This window comes from Leptinotarsa decemlineata, unplaced genomic scaffold, assembly GCF_025532065.1.
Source record: "Leptinotarsa decemlineata unplaced genomic scaffold, Ldec_3_MD MMD2_tig00026340_RagTag_RagTag, whole genome shotgun sequence".
In the NCBI taxonomy this organism is placed as follows: Eukaryota; Metazoa; Arthropoda; class Insecta; order Coleoptera; family Chrysomelidae; genus Leptinotarsa; species Leptinotarsa decemlineata.
Window position 1 is genome coordinate 4,688,318 of NW_027412694.1, and position 21,956 is coordinate 4,710,273.

Sequence of the window (21,956 nt, forward strand, 5' to 3'; positions counted from 1 at the left end):
TTTCTTGAAAGCATTTTTGAGAGAAAAACGAGTCCCTAACCTTCCTTCGATATTGCAGAATATTGGAGTTGCTCTAATATTCGGATCTATATATTTTATGTGATGCTTACAATACTGGTCGTGTAGGAACAGTCAGATTGATACACCAGATTGGCTCGGCTAAGTTGAATAAGACACGAGAAACACATATACAAGATATTTCGCAATAAATGTAATACATTTATATGAGACTACACGATTACAATCATGAACAACTGTCATTTCTGTCCGAACTACCCGACCCCATGTTCCGTGTAGCAATCTGATCATGTGCACTAAGTGGCACATGTGCTTTGCAGTGTTGCACCAAAGTATCTAGCCCGGTAGTGACTTGAAATACTTGCTTTGCTAGTAACATAATTATATCAAGACTCATTGATATCCAATTACGTCAAACAAATGTATCGACTGGTTGAAGTGAGGCAGGTGCAGACCACACGGCACTTACCCAGTGAAGTCACCGGTCAACTACCCAATCCCGCATCTGCGGGCAATAGGCGTGGGCCGGTTTCAAGCTAGATGTGTGAGAGATGTGTCTTGCGGTCACTCATCCAACGTTGGAGAGGTAGCTCGGGGTAACATAAGAGTATACGGTGCAGACCACACGGCGTACTCTCAAAAGTTGTTGGCCAACTACCCTACACCGCACCTACACGGGCAACGGGCGCGACATCTTCGACATAAGATATGTGGTAGAGGATGCTCGAAAGAGTTCTCGACGGTTAGGTACTCATTAAACGTTAAAACATTAAAGTAACATGAGTTCTAGGGGAAAGATGTAGTGCTCGTTCGCGGCTGGAGACTAGCGAGCCTCATCTTCAATTGACATTGGCCTCTGAGGAGCAGCGGCTCCACTAGCGGGTAAACGGGACGGGATGCGGTAATCCATTCATGGGTGCATTGCAGCCCCTTATTGAGGCACTGGACAGCTCATGCTGTTCCGTGATCCTCGCCTGCTTCTGTATAGCGTTCGAGGTGTCGAGGCTTGCGATCCATCTATTGGGAAACTAATATTCGAGTCTAGCCTTGGAAAGCACCAAGGCAGACGTTCGAGGTGTCGTACCCAGATCGACGACGCTACTAGTATCCGAGCAACTCCGGGTTTGGTGAGCGGGAGGAAGCCCTGCGAAATCCTGTTGGTGTGGGTCGAGGGGCGGTACTCACAAGGATTTCCCGAAAAACCACCTCACCACACCCGACTGCATCCAACGTCAGGAAGTTTCCTGAGGGGCCTACCCGGCCCCCCAGACCACCCGGTGTGGTCGTTACTATGACTCTCTTGAGGTACCCGGTTGTTGAATTGTTCACTACCTCATCGCCAGTGGGAACTGTAACAAAACCATTCTCCTTTCCTTGTACGTCTTTCTTACTTACAGGAATCATTTGTTGTGGTATAAATGTCTTCGTTTTGTCGGTTAAAGCGCCACTGTTGTTTTGTATTCGATATTTTATTTTGTGCTATCACAATAGGCAACTTGCATTCAGTCCGTGTGATATTGTTGGCTGCATACCCAAAAGGCCAGTATTACCAAAAAAACTACGATTGACGTGGATCCGGAGCATTCCACTGGAAATAATATAAAAACACTATCTACCGTTTTCTGTAATATCGTTTATTTTATGCGAAATAAAACTTCGGTTTGCAATGGAAAACAAGTCGTTGCCATTGACACTTTTCGAATTATTACATTTCGAAACACCTAAAGTTATTTTGAATGTCTTTGGGAGTAATTCAATGGGGAATGCAACTTCATTTCCAAAATGTATTTCTGGATATTAACAATTTATATAGTTTTAAGGTCTGTCAAATTCTCGTATTCTCGTTGGTATCTTATCTGACAAACAACTTTGACCACTCGAATAAATTGGCAAAGTCAACCAGATCCACAGTTGTTTCATTTGCTCTTACAACCCCATTAGTGGGACCATCAGTATCACACCGTCAGCGGCCATGAAGATCCTTCTAGATCTACCTCTTCTCCACATTTTTCTGGAGAGAGAGGCTAGATGGACTGCATAAAGACTTGTGCACATTGCCAATTGCACAAATCAATTCAATGCAGAATGCAACAGACTGTTGGTTGACTCTGGAAGTCACAGCATTCTGGAAATGATCGCTGACTTTATGCCTTCAACTGTCAGCTGCCTGTGTCCCGAGTAGGGAGGACCGTATCCTCCGGGAGAAGGAAATATTGAGAACAGATAGTTGTTGGTTCACAGATGGATCAAAAACATCTTCCAGTTCTGGTGCAGGTGTGTGTTCAGTTGCAGACCCACGATAGAGATATCAACCTGCCTAGGAACGAATGCGATTGTATTTCAAACGGAAATTTACGCGAAGAGATTGGAAGAATCCAACCTCATACACAAATCAATAAAAATATTTTCGGACAGTCAAGCGACATTTGAAATTCTTGGCTCTTACTAGGCAACGTCTAAATTGGTAGCAAATTGCCAAAAACGACTCTCCTCGATGATAAGACTTAACATATTGCCTCTGGGGTATGGATTTCTGACCATACTGGCCTGGAAAGCGATGAGGCTGCTGACTCCCTTGCAAAGGAGGGTGCTGCAAGCAGCTTCATTAGACCAGAACCTATCATTGGCATCACTTTAGGCTTTGTCAAACAAATATTGAACACCTGGATGGCAATAAGATCTATGGACTTCCAGAATTGGTTCACTCCAAAGCTTTTATTCACCCTTGGAAGCTTGATATCAAACCTTCTTACAGGTCACTGACATTTGAATCTTCATATGCGGAGACTCGGACTGTCGGAAGACAGTGTGTCTCGCCTCTGTTTGGAAAATGATGAAACCGCAGAGCACATGCTTTGTGCCTGCCCCGCTGGGGACCGAATCAGGTTTTTAGAGTTCGGCAGAGCCGTACTCTTACCATCTGACCTGAAAGACCACTCACCATCGACTTCGTTAAGAAGTGTGAATAACTGTGAGATACAATAAACCCTTGCGGGTTACGGTGGAGGATCGAATAGACCCACTCACTTTGGTCCGAACCTAACCTAATATATATATATATATATATATATATATATATATATATATATATATATATATATATATATATATATATATATATATATATATATATATATATATTCTTACGTATATCGTTAATATTCTTTGCGCCACGAAAGTCAAAAATGAACGACAAATATAATTTTTTCAATTTTATTCTTATAATAAATGAAATATTTAACTGGAATAAATACAATATGTATATCACTATATAAACACGGTTATAACTCCCAGAAGGAAACTTTGGAACAATATCTTGCGAGTGCCAATCACAGTATAAAAGGCATTCCGAAACATCACTGTGAAAAAAGGTAGGATACTATAAACCACAATAAAACCATCAATAGGAGTCCAACTATGGTTTTGACGAATTGGTGTAGCCAATAAAGCCTGAAATTGAAATATGAATATTTTAATTTATGTGAATTCAGTGAAAAAGTGAAAAATAATGTTGTGTAACGAAAAAATGTTAATCATATTGCATCCTACAAATATGTTTTAATTCAACTGGAATATTAGTTTCAATGTGTCGCTGTTTTTAGATTTTGAAATGAGAATTTAAAAATACCGAATACATATGTGGAAAAAATACTAGAAATGAGATGTATCAGTGATATCATTGATAAAATCAATCAATGATATTGTTATATAGGTTTCATTTTGGGTTTTTCTATTTAAAAATTATAATAATCATTGGCTGTCTTTCGAATTTTGTGAAATTTGTGATTCAGATGTATGGGGTAGGTGTTTCAAAAACACCGGTATATTTTACAAGATAGGTTTTGAAAAGTCGGTCGGTAGCCGGGCGGTTCGACGTGGGTGCTTTGTTCACCCAGTCAATCGGCCGTGTTAGGAATCAGACGTTAAAAGATATGACCTCGTTACTCCTTAGCCCTTTCAAGTTTCGACTTCTGAGGTTGTCGTAAGTAGGGGTGCGATAGCTGGTCAATGGAAAAAACATTTCAAACAACATAACATAACAATAATCTTAATTCATTTCTCATTTTGGAGAAAATTTTTATTGAAATGTATAGTGGAATGTATCCCATGATACTTTAGTTGTTGGGCTTGCGTCTTACAGGGTGAGATCAAGTCACCAATTTCAATGTTCTGTATTGTAGAAGCTTTGGGTACTCGTGTTTCTTTAGGGGATCTCCGTTGTACGTTATATAAGTATCTCCCGTAAGAAACCTAGGATACTGATTTTGCTTTATTGAGATTATGAGGCCCAGTTTCTCAATTGGTTCTCCTGGTAATGGTATATGTTGCACTTATTTTCCCTTCCCATTGCACAATGACGGCAACAGTCTCTGGCGAGATTTTTCGACTCGAAGTGTACCATTTCTGAAAATAACGTCGCTGCCGCCTCAGGCTCGTCATTGAGGATTGTTTTCTGTAGACAGATGACTTGTGGTGGCTTGTGTTCTGATATAAAAGTTTGAAGCATGATTTGAATCATGATGAGGTTGTATCATTCGTTGATGTTCCATTGAAGTATTGATGAGAAAGACATTGTTGAAAACAAAAAAATAAATATAGTGACATGTCTCAGTTAGTATGCCTCTTATGATGAGACGCTTTCAAAAAAAGTTTTTTTACTGGTATGCATTTTTGTTATTTCGATGTTTTTAGGTAGATGATATTATTGTGATATTTTGATAAAGGGGTCTTTATTCGCCTTCAGTTCAGATGTGGTGAGTGATATTCTAGTCGAGAAAACCTAACTTTGATACAGCATGATTCTACTCATCACTCCTTGATAAAAATATAACATCTCCCCTCCGTCTCAAACTTCTGAATTACTGAATGTTTGGTCTCTCTCAGAAGCATAAAACAATTAGTTTACCGGAAACATACAAATAGAGAGAGAGAAATGAAAGACTACGAAAGTGATCTAGAGCAGTAACTGTATGAGTTGAATTTGAAGTATTTCATTGAAGTATAAAAATGTGGTGAAATAATTCATGTAGATGTGGAAATGCTAAAACAATCAATGCACTAACTCCAATCAAGATTAGTTGTAAGTTAGTATTAGTAAGTGCAGAGAGGAATTTTTGATATGGTTTTTCAACCTGATGGAGGAGATGGATTCCTGGACCTGTATCAATTTTCCTTCTGAATTTTTTTCATTAGGCTGGGGATGATTAAAATACCCAAGAAGTTCAACAACAAACTATTGAAATTAATGATTTTTTAGTGGATATAATTTGGGATGGATGAAATTCTACTATGTGTAATACCATTTTGGCGGGTTGGCGCTATCGTTGTTCATCTTTCACTGCCTGAACCACTGTGCATGCTGTTTTTGGCGAGTGTGCATTGGCTTGGGATGTGGGGGTTAAGCAAACCGGCCATCGGATGCCTGCTTCCACGCAGCTCCGGTGGACACGGGAATGACAGAATCGCTAAAAAAAAGGTTTGGTGGTGCAGCCAGGAAACGACTGAGTCGTTTCCTCAAGAGCGGGGTACCTTATGGAACCGCCTTGCACCAAATTCTTAAGTGGCGTACGCAGAATCTGTCTCAGGAAGAGGAACAAATTCCGCATGAGCAGGTTAGCAAACGTTTGCGCTCAAGTGAGGATTTACCAAAACCAGAGGCCCTGCACGGCTGAATCTAAGGCATCGTCATGTGTAGCTGACGTGCAAAAACCCTCATATGGAAAGGTTGTCGCGGGTATCAAGGTGGGAATCTTGCACTTCGACTATCCGACTACCTCATTAACGATGAAACAGCAGAGCATATACCTTGGGCCTGTCCCGCTGGGCACCGAATCAGGTTTTTAGATTTCGGCAGAGCCGTACTCTTACCATCTAACCTGAAAAGACCACTCATCATGCAAACTAATCGGATTCGTTAAGAAGCTGGGTTCATTTTGTCGAGTGTGAATGGATATGAGCCACAATAAAACCTTGCGAGTTGCGGTGGAGGTTAAAATAGACCCACTCACTTTGGACCTAACCTAACTTAACTATTTTTATACTAATCATGGCAAGTATAGTAATATTGTAATATTATTTTATGAATACGTTTATGTTCGGAAAAAAGCGCTTTTTGGGTTCCCACTTTTTGTTCAGAAAATGAAACAAATCGTAGTAGAGAATGACCAAATATCAGTTGGATATCCTGGTTAGCACAGCCATCCTAAGAACTACCTCATTAGGTTTGGAATAGGAATATTCCCGAATATTTTCAAGAATTGCTTTTTTTAGAAAAATTATGTTCTACCATACAATTCATCGGAGAAAAACTACGAAATAATTCAAAATAATTTACCTTCTCCACTTGATTTGAGCTTGTTCCAAAGTTTCAATAGGATCATTCAGCAAGTGGATTCTTACACCTTGCAGATAATACTGGAAAAAATCATCCCAATCAAGTTTCCTCAGATCACTGAAAAATAATTCCTTATCTTTGTGAGACATTTTGTCGCAGAGTTTTTGGGCATTTTCAGATCTGAATGTCCATGATCTCGTAGCGAAGTAGGATATTACGTTGGTGAATTTGTGGATTTTTCTATAAGCTTTAGACATCCTGAAATGAAGAACAATTGAAATGCCAGCAAGTGAATAGTGGATCGGATGTTTGTTTACTATTGAGCTTATTTATTTCAAAGCGATAAAATATTGAAAAAATCAATGATACTCCTCCGTATCAACGATGAAACGCTTCTTCCGAACAGCAATGAACTTGAAAGCGATAAAAATGATAACCATTAAATTATCATTCATGTGTCTTCATTGAAATTAATTAAATTTGAGAATTGATGTTCTAATATCGATGCATTCAGCTGAGATTTTTTTTTCTTCAATTGTTTTTAGTTTTCAATCTCAAATTTTGTTATTTTTGAGCAATACACATCGAGCCAGTTGCTTCTATAGTAATGCTAGGTAACAACGTTTCGTTTAGAGGCTGAAATCTATCGATAAAAGTTGGAAGTAATCTGGTATCAACCACGATTATTCTTTGGAAATGTTCTTTGGAAACTGAGATGGTAAAAATTCATTTCCTCTCTCATTGTTGAACGGATAAAAATATCAGCGGAAAATAAAGTTGATGTATGTACATTTTCCATTCACAGATCAGTAAGCAGCCAGAATATTCGTTATTTGTCTGGAGCAAATACTCCACCCTCAGATTCCACTGAACAGGGTGGTATTTCAGTTGACAATATTGTGGAATCAATAAATCCAGAAAAAAAATATGATCATTATCTAAATAGAGTATGATGACCCTCAAAAATAATTTTTGTTGTTTATTATTCATTTTATTGTTCATTTCACATGGGTGATCTTAAACTTTATCTGTGTGATAGCACACACATGCTATCGGTATGAAATTTTACAATTTCTCACTATTGGGGAGAATACAGTGATGTGAAACTAGTAGACAGAAATATCTCACATAATGGATTTTCGAGAGACATACACCAACTTGGTGGTGGAAGATCGCCAGCACCATAAACTCTCTTCACGTCTTGTATATCACAAAAAACGACTGAACTGGTCTTTGAAACCATCGAGGAAGACCAAAGTTGCTGATATGAACCATCCTTTCTCGGTTATTCATTCCTCATTCATACTCAACAAAACTATTCGATTGGGACCTGTAGCAGTTTGTAAGTATATGAAGCGTTTATATTTGGGGCAACTACTCAAGCGACCAATGAACTCGATTTGGTTTTCGACACTGAACAAAATCCCCGAATTGGAACACGTTCAGTAAAAAGCCTACATGAAAGTCGCACAGAATGAATCTCTGCTGTGGCTACACGAGGTTAAGGGTCTTCAAGAGGGCACGAGTCTTCAAGAATATTGAAGTCCGCAACTGGTCTTTGTTTTTCTCATATCAAGTGGGTTGAAGTTGGAATCCGTACCAGAAGTATTCCTTCATTACGGTCCCCTACGTCTCTAGAAAAACCACTCTTGAACATTTTTTCTGGGCTTACATTAAAGTGTGCATTGGTTATGCAACCGGAGTTCATCAAAGAACCAATGGGTAGAGAAAACTTACGTTGGATTTGGATCTATGTAATTTTTAGGAATTGAGAAAAATATTTTTCGCAAAATTTCAAGAAAATGTATTTCAAGTTGTATTGATCTAAAATTCGGAACAATGTGAAGCTGTAATAAGCTGCGTACTTTTGACATATAACGCTAACACTGGAAGCAAATGAGCAAAGTTTATTCTGAGATATGGATAGCTTTCTAGTTCAGAATATTATTCCCGTTTCTGAGAAATAATAGTAATACTGATATTCTTCATTCAGTAGAACACAGAAAAAGGATAAGATCTATCAAAAGCGCTACAATATTTCCTATGCAAACTGAAAAGGCGGAGTTCATCTTGAGCACCTGGAGTGCACAAAGATGATATTCCACTCAACTTTTGGACAAGCAGAACAAAATATCTAATCAAAATTGGGTAAAACTATAGATATATGTGCTGATTCAAATAATCGCTTTCTAGATATCAGAGGATTTCATAAATTCAAACAAATGTTTTCGAAAGGAGGAGGGTTTCATATTCTTAAAATCATTTGGAATGGCAATGTAAATGGTCGATATATTATAGGAAAAACTTCTCTCAAACAATGATGATTTGTGGATTGGTGGTTTTATAGTACTCTTCGATCTAATATCAAGATTGTGAACGACAATGCGGAACACAATCTATCTATAAAGGTAGGAGGGAGTTTGGGTAGTAATTATTTTATGATATAAGGTGGAGCAGTGAAGTTTTCGGCGAGATTTCCTATTTAGCCACCCGGCTTCTCGTAGCTTATGACTGATAGGTTGACGCTTACGAATACTATAGATGAAACGGATACAATAATTTTGGATTTTCTGGATTTTTTGCGTAGATGTTGCCATTAGACAAGAGCCATAGACCGTATCGTAATAAGTAAATATAGAAAAAACTAGAGACTTGCAAATTCAAACGAGATCCACACCTATTATCTATTCTATTTCACTTCTTCCCCATCATCAAACAAAACACCATCATTTTGTTAGATAAAAAGAAATACTTTTCGGATATTCATTGAAATAAAATGAGGTGAGTTTTGAATTGAGTTCCTATTGAAATAATGATATTTATAGTTCGTTTGAATATTATTGAAAACGAAAGATTTTTGAAATGAACCAGGATATAGAACAAAATTGAATTTCCAATAAAGTGTCACAAGATTTTCTCTTCTATTTGTGGAAAATTAACGAGTGACTCAACACATATATTTTTTATGAGGAAAAGTATCAAATGTTACACCTTCTTGAGCGAATTTGTTCGACCCCAATATGTCACGTTCGAAAGATAAAAGGGTTTTTTTTGTGAGACTAAAGTTGAAAAAAGAATCTTGTAGGCCTGTGTATCATGGAAATCACATTTATGGTGTCACAATTTAAGTTTAGAAAATATTAGAACGAACATTTGACATTTTACCTAAAAGCCGTTTCATTTCTTCCAGTGCGTTTTTTGAAAATATACATACTTTGGTGATTTTCCTAAGAGTAAAAGTATTCCATCTATGAAGGCAGCAGGTAACGTATGAAGAAAGAATATACTGAGAAGGTAAGGAATGTAATATTTCTGCAATCCTAAACTGAAGTACCAAATTGCTTTAACAGTTGGGGTAATCATTCCGTATCGAATAGATGAATCCATGAAATATCTCCAGGTAATTGGCTGCAAAAAAATAATTATGAGAATGCGAAGAATAGTGATGAATGATGATATTGCTGACACGAACTATATAGCAATATTTTTGTTCAATTCTACTGGACATAACTGAGTCACAATAGTAATTTTTCAATGATTTGACGTAATCATTTTTCAATTTCAAGAAAGCAGAATCAATTTATTTCTGTATAGAAATGTCTGGCAGTCAAAATGGTTCCAACAGGAATACTCATATCACACAGCAGAATCATGATATTCTTCTTGGTGAGAGTTACACAGTCTATTGATATATAAGATAAGTATTTAGTTGAATTCATAACATGCCAGAGGTTTCAATTCTACACGGATAAAATGGACGTTACATAAGATTACATCTGATTTATAAATTTGGATGAAAAACTTACCTTACTACAGCTGGACTCGTAATTGTAAATGGGTATTTCAAAATTTTTTCCTTGTTGCTTGGCTTCTTGGAACTGTTTGCAAACGTCCCATGCCGTAGAAATCATGGAATTGACACACATATCTACAGGTATTATATTGGCATTACTATCAGGATCACAATGCAAAGTTCTCACAAGTCCCACACCAGCGCCAGTCACGACTCCTGTTGCTCCATACATGTTGTTGATCCATGCTCTGATGGGTTCTTTGTAGGTAGAAACAACTGGGGAAAAATAGTACATTGAACAATTTTACAATTATTATTAAATTCTGAATTCACTGACCTTACATCAATAACACTATTCATGATAATAATAACAAAGTTTCACAATATAGAGTTTATTTTCAATACGCGATTCACTGCATAAGTAGTTCCTACAATTAGACTTGTTAGTTCAACTGAATTTCACAGTCCAACTGAAGAAACTACTATGTGGTGAATCACGTATTGATAATAAATTCTTCATCGCGAAAATTATCATAATTGAATAGAACTGGACGATACTTGATAACCATATAAAAAAACTAATCAATACAGTTTATTGTATGATTTTCACAATAGAATAGTTTTACAAAAACCGTGACACGTGTTTCGCTATACAATAGCTTCCTCAAGCATAAACTGTTTATGCTTATGAAGACTTAGGGGAGTCAATCTTACATAACTGAACAGCAAAGCTCAGATCTCTAGATTGCTCGTAAATTGTGGCCTGATTTCCATATATATGAATGATTGGCAACTTTTTTGAAGTAAGTTTTTCAATAAAACATGACAATTAAAACCCAAATTTCATGTGAACTGGTATTGTGTTCAGACATTGCATTATGTTTTTGATTTGACTTTCATTTACTACTAGCTGAGCTGGTAAATGTTGTACTACCATATGAATTATTTCCATAGGGTATCAAATTTGATACCATATGAAATGAATATACAAAAATACGTAATTTTTTCATAGAGACATCCTAATCTCCCAGCTGGTGAAATATGCTTTACGACTTATTCTCATACCTACCAAAATAACACACAAAAATCATGAAATTCGGTCAATCTATGTCGAGGAAATGCTATAACAAAAACCATGACACAATATTTTTATATATTAGATAAAAACAATTAGGAAATTTTCAGAATACAGGAGTTTTTTCTTCAGATCTCTTTGAGTAAAAGTTTTTCCATAATCACGCTCTCATTCAAGATTATACAGAATAAAAAATAAAAATTCGAAAATGAATATGAGATTCCACCTTCATGAGGTAAATCATTTTTTAACTTTTATAAAGTATCTCGGGGAGAGCTTGCTCAGGTAACGTATTATTGAAGAATTACAGAAGAATATTTTTATTTTTGATGGTAGTTGACAATGTTTCTTGGTGAATGTGACAGGTGAGGATATGCATTAACAGATTTGAAATCTGTGGAAGTAAAAATGAAAATTGGATAAAATATTGGATTCATAAAAAAGAATACATTCAGTCATTCTCATTCGAAGTTACAATTTGTTTTCTTCTCAAACCAGGGTTCTTATTATGTTTTTGAATTCCGCAGTCACTGTTCAATATTCATTTTTTTATTCCATTTTCCTTCCATAGATTATGAATCTATTAACACCATACTATGGCCCATCTCGCCATTGGCCTGATATCTGAATGAGATACAAAATGTACCTACTATCATGGATATATTATAGTTCAGGTTTCATTAGGAAATGAATTACATTTATGGAAAACATAGAAACAAATACCGAAATGATGGCAATCAATGTATGGAAAAAGTTTTGGCATCGAAAGATGTAGGGATTTTTGAAGAGAACTTATGTACTTAGCTGCACTGAATAACAGTTTCTTTTGAATGTTAATGGTTCGGACGTCTACTGTTTGAAGTATCTACGTCAATAGAAAACTAAGGAAAGACCAATTTGTCGTCACCGTGAAAAAATCCTCATATGTTTTTCAACTATCTTTTTCTTCTATTTTGTTTGAAAATTATTATTATTCCACTTATTGTCAATAGGATTCGACTTCTATAACCCATATCGATGCTTCTTTTTCATTTTATCACATAATAGTTCGTTTTATTTATACATTACTGTCTTATTTCATGTCAACTATTCATTTTTCTCATATATTGAATATTATATCTTCATTTTTGACTGATTCATTCAAACATTTCGAACCCAGTACATTTTTTCACAATGTAAATTCAAACATGTAACATTCAACAACAAACATCTCATTCCATTAGAACAAAGGTTCTATTTAATTTAATTTGTTTCATTGATTTTTTTCGAATCTCAATGATTTCATTCTCTGTGAAGGAGTCTTGTTATACCTAAACAAATTTTGAAATAAGTCTTACCAATCGAAGGTCGCGTTACGCCTACTGGAAGACCTGCTCCACATTGCCTCACAACATCTTCTGCAATCTGTTTTGTGAAGGCATATGTATTGGGGTATTTGTTAAGTATGCTGAAAAAATTTAATGTTTCAATAAAAAGTTATTTCAAAACTGCACACATTTGATAACTGTCTATTCTAGTTTTTTTTAGTTTGTCCTATTATCCTAAAGAATTGAAGGTAGAAGATAATCAATAAGCATCCATTAAACAGGACAACTGAAGAGAATTTATTCGAAGAACCTCAATGAGTAGGATGGAATATAACAATGTACTTTGTACTTGAAAAATGGGAAGAGTTCTAGTTCTCGAAGTCGACGAGAGCAACAAAAATTCCGATATTTCTCTAATTCTACAACATATGAAGGGTATATATATATATATATATATATATATATATATATATATATATATATATATATATATATATATATATATATATATATGTAGATCGAAAACTTTTGACTGAATTATTGCAGTTTTTAATTAGCCAATCTACATTCTGAGATCTGTCTTTTTCAAATTGAAAAAAATCACTGGTGAATACATATTTCTGTTCCTGTTAAAAGTACCCATCAGTGTCGTCAGGTGTGTTTACATTTCGATTGAAAATTGTTTTTTAGGATTTTGAAACTTAATGTGATAATCTCATCTTCCTATCTGAAGTATTTCAAGACTCTTCAAACTATAACTTAATAGTATTCAAAATACACACCTCAATGTGAGATTTCCACATGGAAGTTTACAAAACCGTGACACATGTTTCGGGCGTCATTATTGTTACGCCCGAAGATGCTAGTGTATAGCGAAGTGTCACGGTTATGTAAATTTCCAAGTGAAAAACCCATATTGAAAATAATAGCACAGTACACGGATCAAAATCTGGAAACTAGTTCAGGATATTCCTATCCGTGAGAACTTTAGGTTTAACATTTCAAACCTTTAATGGAAGAAGAGAGCAATCAAGAACTCAAGTAAAAACCAAGAACAATATTTTTATAGTAGGTTAGGTTAGGTCCAAAGTGAGTGGGTCTATTCGACCGGTCGGTCGGTAGCCAAGCGGTTCGGCGTGGGTACTTTATTCACTCACTCGAATCGACTGCCGTGTTGGTCGGTGGTTCAAGCCCTAGTCTGAACGATCGATCTTCACTTGCTATCGTCCAACCCGTGTTAAAAATCACACGTTGAAAGGTAAGACCTCGTTAATCCTTAGCTCGTACAAGTTTCGACTTCTGAGGGTTGTCGTTCGTAGGGGTGCGACAGCTGGTTAACGGAAAAACAGATTTTAAACAGAACAGATTTTTTTCCACCGCAACCCGCAAGGGTTTATTGTGGCTCACATATATTCACAATCGAATCCAGCTTATTGACGAAGCCGATTATTTTGTATGGTGAGTGGTCTTTCAGGTCAGATGGTAAGAGTACGTCCGAAACACGGGTGTCGGCTTTGTAAACTTTCAAGTGGAAATCTCGCATTGAGGTGTGTATTTCAAATACTATTAAGTTATAGTTTGAAGAGTCTTGAAAGACTTCAGATAGGAAGATGAGATTATAACGTTACGTTTCAAAATCCTCGAAATGAATTTTCAATCGAAATGTAAACACACCTGACGACAATGATGGGTACTTTTAACAAGGAAAAGAAATATGTGTTCACCAGTAATTTTTTCCAATTTAAAAAAGGCAGATCTCAGAATGTGGATTGACTGATTAAAAACTGCAATAATTCTGTTATAATTTTTCGATCTCAAAGGATGTAAAAAATTATACCGACAAAATCCAATAGTAACAGTGGACTTATCCTTTAATAAATACTATTCAATAAATAACTCAACATTCATACTCACATTGGTGTCAGACTGTCCATCATTTTATCGGATAAAGTCTCCGACATAATAATCAAAGTCTTGTAGTCTATCGACGTGGGCTGAAACTTTTCTTCTATTATCTTTGACGTACAATTTGAAAAAGCTGTTGAAACATGTATGTAAGACTTGAGTTTTGGCATTTGGTGGGCCAAAAGAAGCATTTCTTGAGATGCTCTAACGTTGATGGCAACAGCAGTTTTGAGTTTTTCATCAAATCGTACTGTGGCGGCAACATGGAATATGATGTTCACCTGTAATCAATTGGTGTACTGAATTGAAAAATAACCTATACTGCACAGAATGGTTATAATGTAAGAAAACTATTGGATACATTGAAAATGTGTGACGGGTCCAGGGGAAAAATGTTAATGTCCAGAAAAATAAAGTTCACTATCTAAAAACTAGTAAAATTTAGATTGTAATTAAAAAAAATAACAATCATGTTCAAAAACTGTTTATCGCATAGACTGGTGAAAAATTGAAATTCTCACAAAATAATGTTTATATTGAATTTCATCAGATCGGACTTCCATTGTCTGATGTTATATTAAAAGATTTGAAATCGCTGAAAGAGCTAATTAAGAAAGAAGAATTAATAAAGAATAGCTGAAAATTACTATCATATCAATCAAAGAAACCTGAAATGAAATAACAATGAAATAAAACACAAGTACATATAGAACAATTGAACAAAAATTAAAAATAAAGAGTTAGGAGATTCCAAGCCAAGTTACTTCAAGACGTATCGATTTTTAGTATCCAAAATCATCTTCGGGTGATGACTGGACTAATTCCTCCGCAAGATGACTATTTATGGGTCATCCGAGTACTTTCAGTTATCTTCGCTTTCCTTTTTCCGCTTCACCGGTTCAGTGGGAGATGACCGCTTGACGGGAGTTGGCCATTTTTTGCTTGATTATGGGTTTCCATATGTTGCGTGTCTCTACGCTAGCTTGGCTGAATATTTTATTGGAAAGCATATGTGCGGTTTCTTTGAATTTCGTCCTAAACCAATGTTACTCCATGTTTATGATTTCATTCGATGTTATGTTGATGGGTCCAAACACGCTCTTCTATTCCTGATTTGCTGGTTTCCCCTTAATGGGTGTGTTTCTTGAGCTGGGCAATGCGAACATTCAATGGCCTCTTAGTTTCACATATATAGAATTTTCCGCACTCACAGGGTATCCGATAAATGCAATTCTGGGAACCGTAGTCCGCGTTTGGTGGCCTGGTTTTCGTGAGGCAGCTACGGATAGTGTTTCCAGATCTGAAGCACATTCTGTACAACATCAGAACTAATCATCAAACATGAATCATTGTCAATCACTTTCAAACAAACAATGTTTATATTAATAGGAAATTTCCAGAAATCCCATGGACAACAACATATCTTTTCTAGTCGTTTGGTTTTTCATCGTCTACTGGCGGGTCATATGTATTCATCCTCATTTCCATCCTGATCATCTATGTCTGCTTGTGAGTTTGAGTAGAAATTTCTTGAATTCGCCCTTTGCAAAAACTGCTTTAGATGTTGCAGATCTCTATTTATCCAGCTTAATTGCAATTGGGTCAGAATACGAAGGGACCAACGTCGTCGTCACAGTGATGCCTTTCTATTTCTTGTTTTTTTTACGTTTTCTTGAATAGAAGACTCAATGAACGCACCGAAATATGAGTTCTTGTGCGAAATGAACTTCGGTTGGTCTTTGACAATTGTGACCACTCTAATAGTTCTCATCTGAAACTGTACATCTTCTCCACAGTTTACGATGGTGAAAGGTGATTCCGTTACTATGCTATTTATTAATACTTCACGCCAATCATCGGGTCGAAACTATGTACCATTTGAGGAGTTGCATTGTGGACGTTGAGGTTTCTTTCCCAGGCCCTCCCGGACCTAAACGTTCCTTCCTCTGGACATAAAAACTTCAATCACCATTATTCAGGTCTTATTCAGGTCAGATCTTAACGTTTCCTCCCCTGAAACCAATGTATGATCTAAAGTTCTGTCCGAATTGGTTTTAATGCCATCATTAACTCAAATAATGGATATAAACGTTTTTCCCTGGCCCCGTCGTTTGACTACATTTCATTTCAAATGATTTCTAATAAACGTGATCAGAAATAAAAAATATGTTTCAGAGGGTGAGTGGAGAAGCAGAAAATATAAAGAAGAAGTATTTTAGCGCGAAATGTCCTTATTAAAGTTGAGTGTAACTATTATGAATGCATACTGAATTGTCTCCAGTTCTGTAACTAGCTTCATGCGTCCGAAAACCTTGATTTCCTAAACTTTCCTAATGATAAGTAAAGAATTAAATTCTACGGTTTCATCATGCCTCACAACTCTCTAAAATGGGAATATGATTTAGTTTCTGAAAGGCGGAAGAACTATCCGAACAGTTCCATCACAGTTATCAAAAATGTCTTATTGCACAAAGATTTTTTTTTGAGAATCAATTTGTTGAAGGATAATTTCAAAAACATTTTACATATTCGACAAAACTTTCACCATTAGGTGAAATGGTGGTTGAAGCCGCGAGGCCGGACGGTAGGGCAAAGGTAGGACCTCGTTAATATTTAGCTCGTACAAGTTGTGACTTTGGAGGGGCTGACAGCATATTTCAAACAGATTTCGGATTCCAAACAGTATAGCTGAGAAAAATTGCTTTCATTTCGGCTAATTCCACAGTTTTATACAAGTTTAATCAGTCATAATTCAATTCAGTTTTCAATTCACAACTACTTTTCATAAGTGGACCTGAAGAATAATAAAAAATTATCATGAAAGCTTTGCCGTGAAATCGGAGATAGACCAGTATCATACACACCACCATAATAATTTTTTGCATAGCAAGATACAAGTTTGCTAAATCATGTATTTCCTTTCTAATAGACTCGGCCTGATATTACTCATGGCAGTCAGACCAAGTATTTCTACTTTCTTACGCAAAGACTTGTTTCTTCAATCGTTTTTTTCATAGTCGTATATTCTATTCTAATTGTAAAATATTTTCTGTACAACTGTCATTAAAAGTGACATTTTTGGTGGTTGTCAACAGTATTAGTAGATGATATTCACGAAACAGCGTATTGAAAATATTTTTGTACAATTGTCATTGAAAGTGACATTTTCAATGGTTGTCAAAAGTATTAAAAGATGATGTTTACAAAGTAGCGTGTTGAAAATTATTCTAAAGGCACCCATTCATTTACAGGCCGCCTTCAGGCCGTGGACTGTCGATCAAGTCGGCCGTCGGCGACCTTATTGAGGCCACACATTACTCAAGCCGCCTGAGAGATGAAGCCTTCAGGTTTCGGCCGGACAGGTCGCAGACTGCAGGCGGCCTCATATTTCACTACACACGTCAGTCCAGTTGATCCGAAGCAGGCGAAGACGGCGACACAAAATATACCAAAAAGTATCAAATATGATTAACTTCGAAAAAAGAAGAAAAATAGCGTGTTTATTAATAGTGTTATTACTATTAGAGAGACCACCTCGACAAAGAAAGCGATTTTGGGTGAAGGATTGGCTTCTTGAAAGAGAACATTTATCACACATGCAACTAATTGAAAAACTCCGTATGTCTAGTACAGATGATTTAAAGAATTATCTTCGTATGGGTGATGTCACTTTTCAAAGGTTATTAAAAATAGTGAAACCTTTTATATCGAAGAGAAACACGAGAATGAGGAGAGCAATTAGTGCAGAGGATTTAAAGTTTTCAACGCTCATTTCTCCACAGGCACTAGGAGTCATTATTCCAGAAACCTGCAAAATAATTTACAAAGTATTGAAAAGAGAATATTTGAAGGTAGGGAAAAATAAATTTATTTCTCAAATTATAACATAAAAATAAAAGACGTTTGATGTGAATAGGAGTGTACACATATTTCTTTTCATTTCTTGAAACTGATCAACTCCGTTAACTCTGACGGGACATCTTGGACGGGTGGCTGATATTGTCGTTCGAAAACGCATGGCTGATTTGGGACTGGTATCTGATGGTTGTTCAGATACGATGAGTAGGATACATTATAAACAGTCTCGTTAACAGATTGGCTCAGTACAATATCAGACTCACTAGTTAGTCTATTTTGAATGGCGTAAAAAAGGGTTTTATTAATCAAATGTTCCGAGTAAAGTCTCTGTTCTTCATTTAGTCGACGAAACTTGTGGGCGACGTTTTCTCCTATTGTATCAAATTCATCAGACTTGTCCTTCTCGGTCAATGTACCGCAAATCTTGTCAATAATTTCCCGTTGCTCTGTTAGCCTTCTTTTTGAAGCAGGCACTTTTCTAGAGGAAGTTGTATATGTTCGAGAAGGGGTCCTACTACACCCGGTCTCGATTGGAGTTTCTGAAGAATTAACTGGCGTGATATTCGAGTCTTCAAGCTCTTCGTGAACCATTGATGCCGGACTGTTGATATTCTCATTGTCTGTCTGAAATGTTTAAAAAAGGGTACTTTGAGTTTGTACACGTACTTAATAAACACTTTTCATGCTAACAGTACTCATTTTATTATTATTATTTCAGTTTCCAAGTACATCCGAAGACTGGCAAGTCATTGCGAGAAACTTTGAGAGTAGATGGAATTTTCCCAATTGCGGAGGATCTATTGATGGCAAGCATATCAGAATTGTCCAACCTGCTAAAAGTGGATCGTATTTTTATAACTACAAAGGCTACAATAGCATCGTCCTAATGGCAATTGTTAATGCCGATTATGAATTCATTTATGTCAGTGTTGGGTGTAACGGAAGAGTATCTGATGGAGGTGTTTTGGAGACGACAATTTTCTATGATAAACTGATGCAGGGAACACTGGGTCTGCCAAGTAAGGAATCGACGAAAGAAAACATGACTTTTGTATTTGTAGCAGATGATGCTTTCGCATTACATGAACACATAGTTAAACCCTTTCCTCAAAAAAACTTAACACCAGAAGAGCGGATTTTCAATTATAGATTGAGCCGAGCCCGGCGTACTGTTGAAAATGCATTCGGAATTCTATCTAACCGATTCAGAGTTTTTCATACGTCAATCAACATGAAACCTGAAAAAATCAATTATATACTTCTTGCATCTTGTGCTTTGCATAACTTTTCACGACGACATTCATCAAACTCTTACTTGCCCAAAAATAGCATCGATACTGAAGAACTTGATACAGGGGACATAATAATGGGAGACTGGAGAAGTGATCACACATTAGGAAACTTACAACATGGATATGGACGCAATCCATCAAATGCAGCAAAGGAAACTCGCGACACTTACAAAAGCTATTTCATGAACAACGGAAAGGTATCTTGGCAAGATAGGTTCATATAAAATAGTACAATTTTGTATACAACAACTGCAAAATTGTTCCATAAATAAATATCATTAAACGTATATATTCGTGTTTTAATAACTATCGGAATAGCATTCCTATTAAGTATTATTTACTAGATATATATAAACTCACCTCATTCTCCGAGTTTTCTGTTTCGGCGTCTTCGTCATTTGAAATTGGTTGTATGGGTTCTTCTTGATCGGTGCATAGTTTATAGTACCAAAGTGTAGGTACATATATTTCGTCAGTACCACTTCCGGATTTTTTACTTTTATTAACTCTTTCAATTCCTTTCTAAAAGAACTTCTGAGATTATTGATTTTGTTTTTCACCGTGTCTATTGTTGCATTTTTATCAACACTTTTATAATATTGTAACAACGACGCATATGCTTTATCGCGCAATTGTCTGTTTGAATAAAATTTTGATTTTATTTTCCATAAACATGGATGACTCCTATAAATATCGATGAAACCTGTAATAAATTCAGGTTTGTTGCATCCCTTTTCACTCATTTTGATTGAAATAATGCGAATGAGGCAGAAATTTCAAACTGAATTGAAGTTCAGATCTTCAGTCATGGACTGACGATAAATGAACACACTCGATGCGAATTCAATGAGTTTCGATCGCCTGCAGGTCTGAACCTGTCATAGGACGGTGTGTCTGTGGTGAAAATTGGCCCTAAGGCGGCCTGTAAATGAATGGGTGCCTTAACACTAGTGGTTAGAAGTATTTTTAACACGATTTTTCTCGACGAAATAACAATAAACAAAACAAAATTATTCAATTTTCAAGGAAGTATTATCATTTACAATAGATGTAAGTACAATTGAATTCTGTTACAAATATATATGAATATTAATATGAAAAGTACAATTAAAACCTGTGCTGATATTGATACCTTGCGATGTTAAAGTGCCTTGTAATATATTTGAACTAGCTGAGTAGACAATTTCATAGGCATTAATATTCAATTCTTGAAGTGAAGAGGACGATGTTGTAAAGTTGGAGCTAGCTGTTGAGATTATTCTTTTGGAAATAGCCTTTTTATAAGAAACAGATTGATCGATGTAACCCTCACCTACTGTTGTAGACTTCCATCCTACGTACTTGTTTATATCCGTTATATTTGCTCCTGATTCTACTAGCAAAGAAGCAGAAGACTTTCTGAAATAGTGACCTGTATATTCCTTTGCTTCTGGGAGGTTCAGAAACTCAGCAATGATAGAGGACATTTTCCCAAACGTATTTATACCAACTGGGTTGGCAATGCATTTATAATGTCACTGTTTTTCGAGTTTGAAAGCCGTGGATTTTTGGAATTTCTTCCTGACGTTTCGCTGCCGCGAGTGGCTAGCTTCTTCAGAGGCAAGCCACTCGCGCTAGTGAAACGTCAGGAAGAAATTCCAAAAATCTACGGCTTTCAAACTCGAAAAACAGTTACACTGAAAACCTCAGCCGTGAAAGTTTGAACCATTTTGTCAATGCATTTATAATTTGAGTATTTCAGAAAATAACGTTGATAATTGATAACAGAAGGGCGTAATGCAACGTATTGATTAAAATAGTTAATGTTCTTTCTAACAATGCAAAAAGTTTCAAGTGAATATAGACAATAGTCACCGTTGTTTGGAGTAGTTGACACTGTTTAATGGGTAATTTCATAAGTTCGGACTAATATGATCCTACTATGTTTCGCAATCCATAAAAGAATAAATGAAATAAGAATGGAGGGAGGTCGGTATCATGTCGGTTCTAAGTGAGTGCTTTGTTTACTCACTCAATCGATCGATATTATTTTTGTTGATTTCCTCATTAAAATGAACGACAGCGGATTTTCTGTTTTTTCTTGAATGGAAATTTCAACATTTAATTTCCCAATAACGAATGAATCAATTATGAAATAAGTTACAGAGGTAATAGGTGGGCAAAATATCTTTCAAATGATGTATCAGTCAACCCCCATGCCATTGAAAACAATAGGGGGGTAGTTGCTGACCGCAGGGGGGTGAAGTTTCGGGTACGATTTTCATAGCAGAAATAGAAATAGAAATAAAAATTGACGTGTTCTTTGAAATTTTCGATTACATGTCCGTTTCCGACTTACAGGGGAGGTCAAGTTTTCGTTGGAACGCCCTGTATA

At 36.2% G+C, this 21,956-nt stretch overlaps 2 protein-coding genes across 2 annotated transcripts in view; both read right to left on the reverse strand.

Moving 5' to 3' along the window:
* Positions 1-3,217: 3,217 nt before the first annotated feature.
* The window catches only part of LOC111505870 (fatty acyl-CoA reductase wat), a 64,386-nt gene continuing 45,647 nt past the window's right edge, over positions 3,218-21,956 (reverse strand). Inside the window, exons 3-8 of the mRNA XM_023160758.2 lie at positions 14,442-14,713; positions 12,558-12,667; positions 10,159-10,421; positions 9,567-9,760; positions 6,353-6,610; positions 3,218-3,468 (exon numbers count right to left, since the gene is read on the reverse strand). Coding sequence (XP_023016526.2) covers positions 3,375-3,468; positions 6,353-6,610; positions 9,567-9,760; positions 10,159-10,421; positions 12,558-12,667; positions 14,442-14,713 — 1,191 coding nt within the window. The 3' untranslated portion in view covers positions 3,218-3,374. The remainder of the gene's footprint in view (positions 3,469-6,352; positions 6,611-9,566; positions 9,761-10,158; positions 10,422-12,557; positions 12,668-14,441; positions 14,714-21,956) is intronic.
* LOC141485966 (uncharacterized) lies at positions 18,279-20,083 on the reverse strand. The gene is made up of 2 exons (XM_074183729.1): positions 19,943-20,083; positions 18,279-18,914 (listed from the first exon to the last, which is right to left on the reverse strand). The coding sequence occupies exon 2, from the start codon at positions 18,879-18,881 to the stop codon at positions 18,369-18,371; it is 513 nt and encodes a 170-aa protein (XP_074039830.1). The 5' UTR covers positions 18,882-18,914; positions 19,943-20,083; the 3' UTR covers positions 18,279-18,368.

Bases quoted from the DNA above. Each gene is read 5' to 3' on its own strand.
- LOC141485966 (XM_074183729.1), bottom strand. From the start codon at position 18,881: ATGGTTCACGAAGAGCTTGAAGACTCGAATATCACGCCAGTTAATTCT.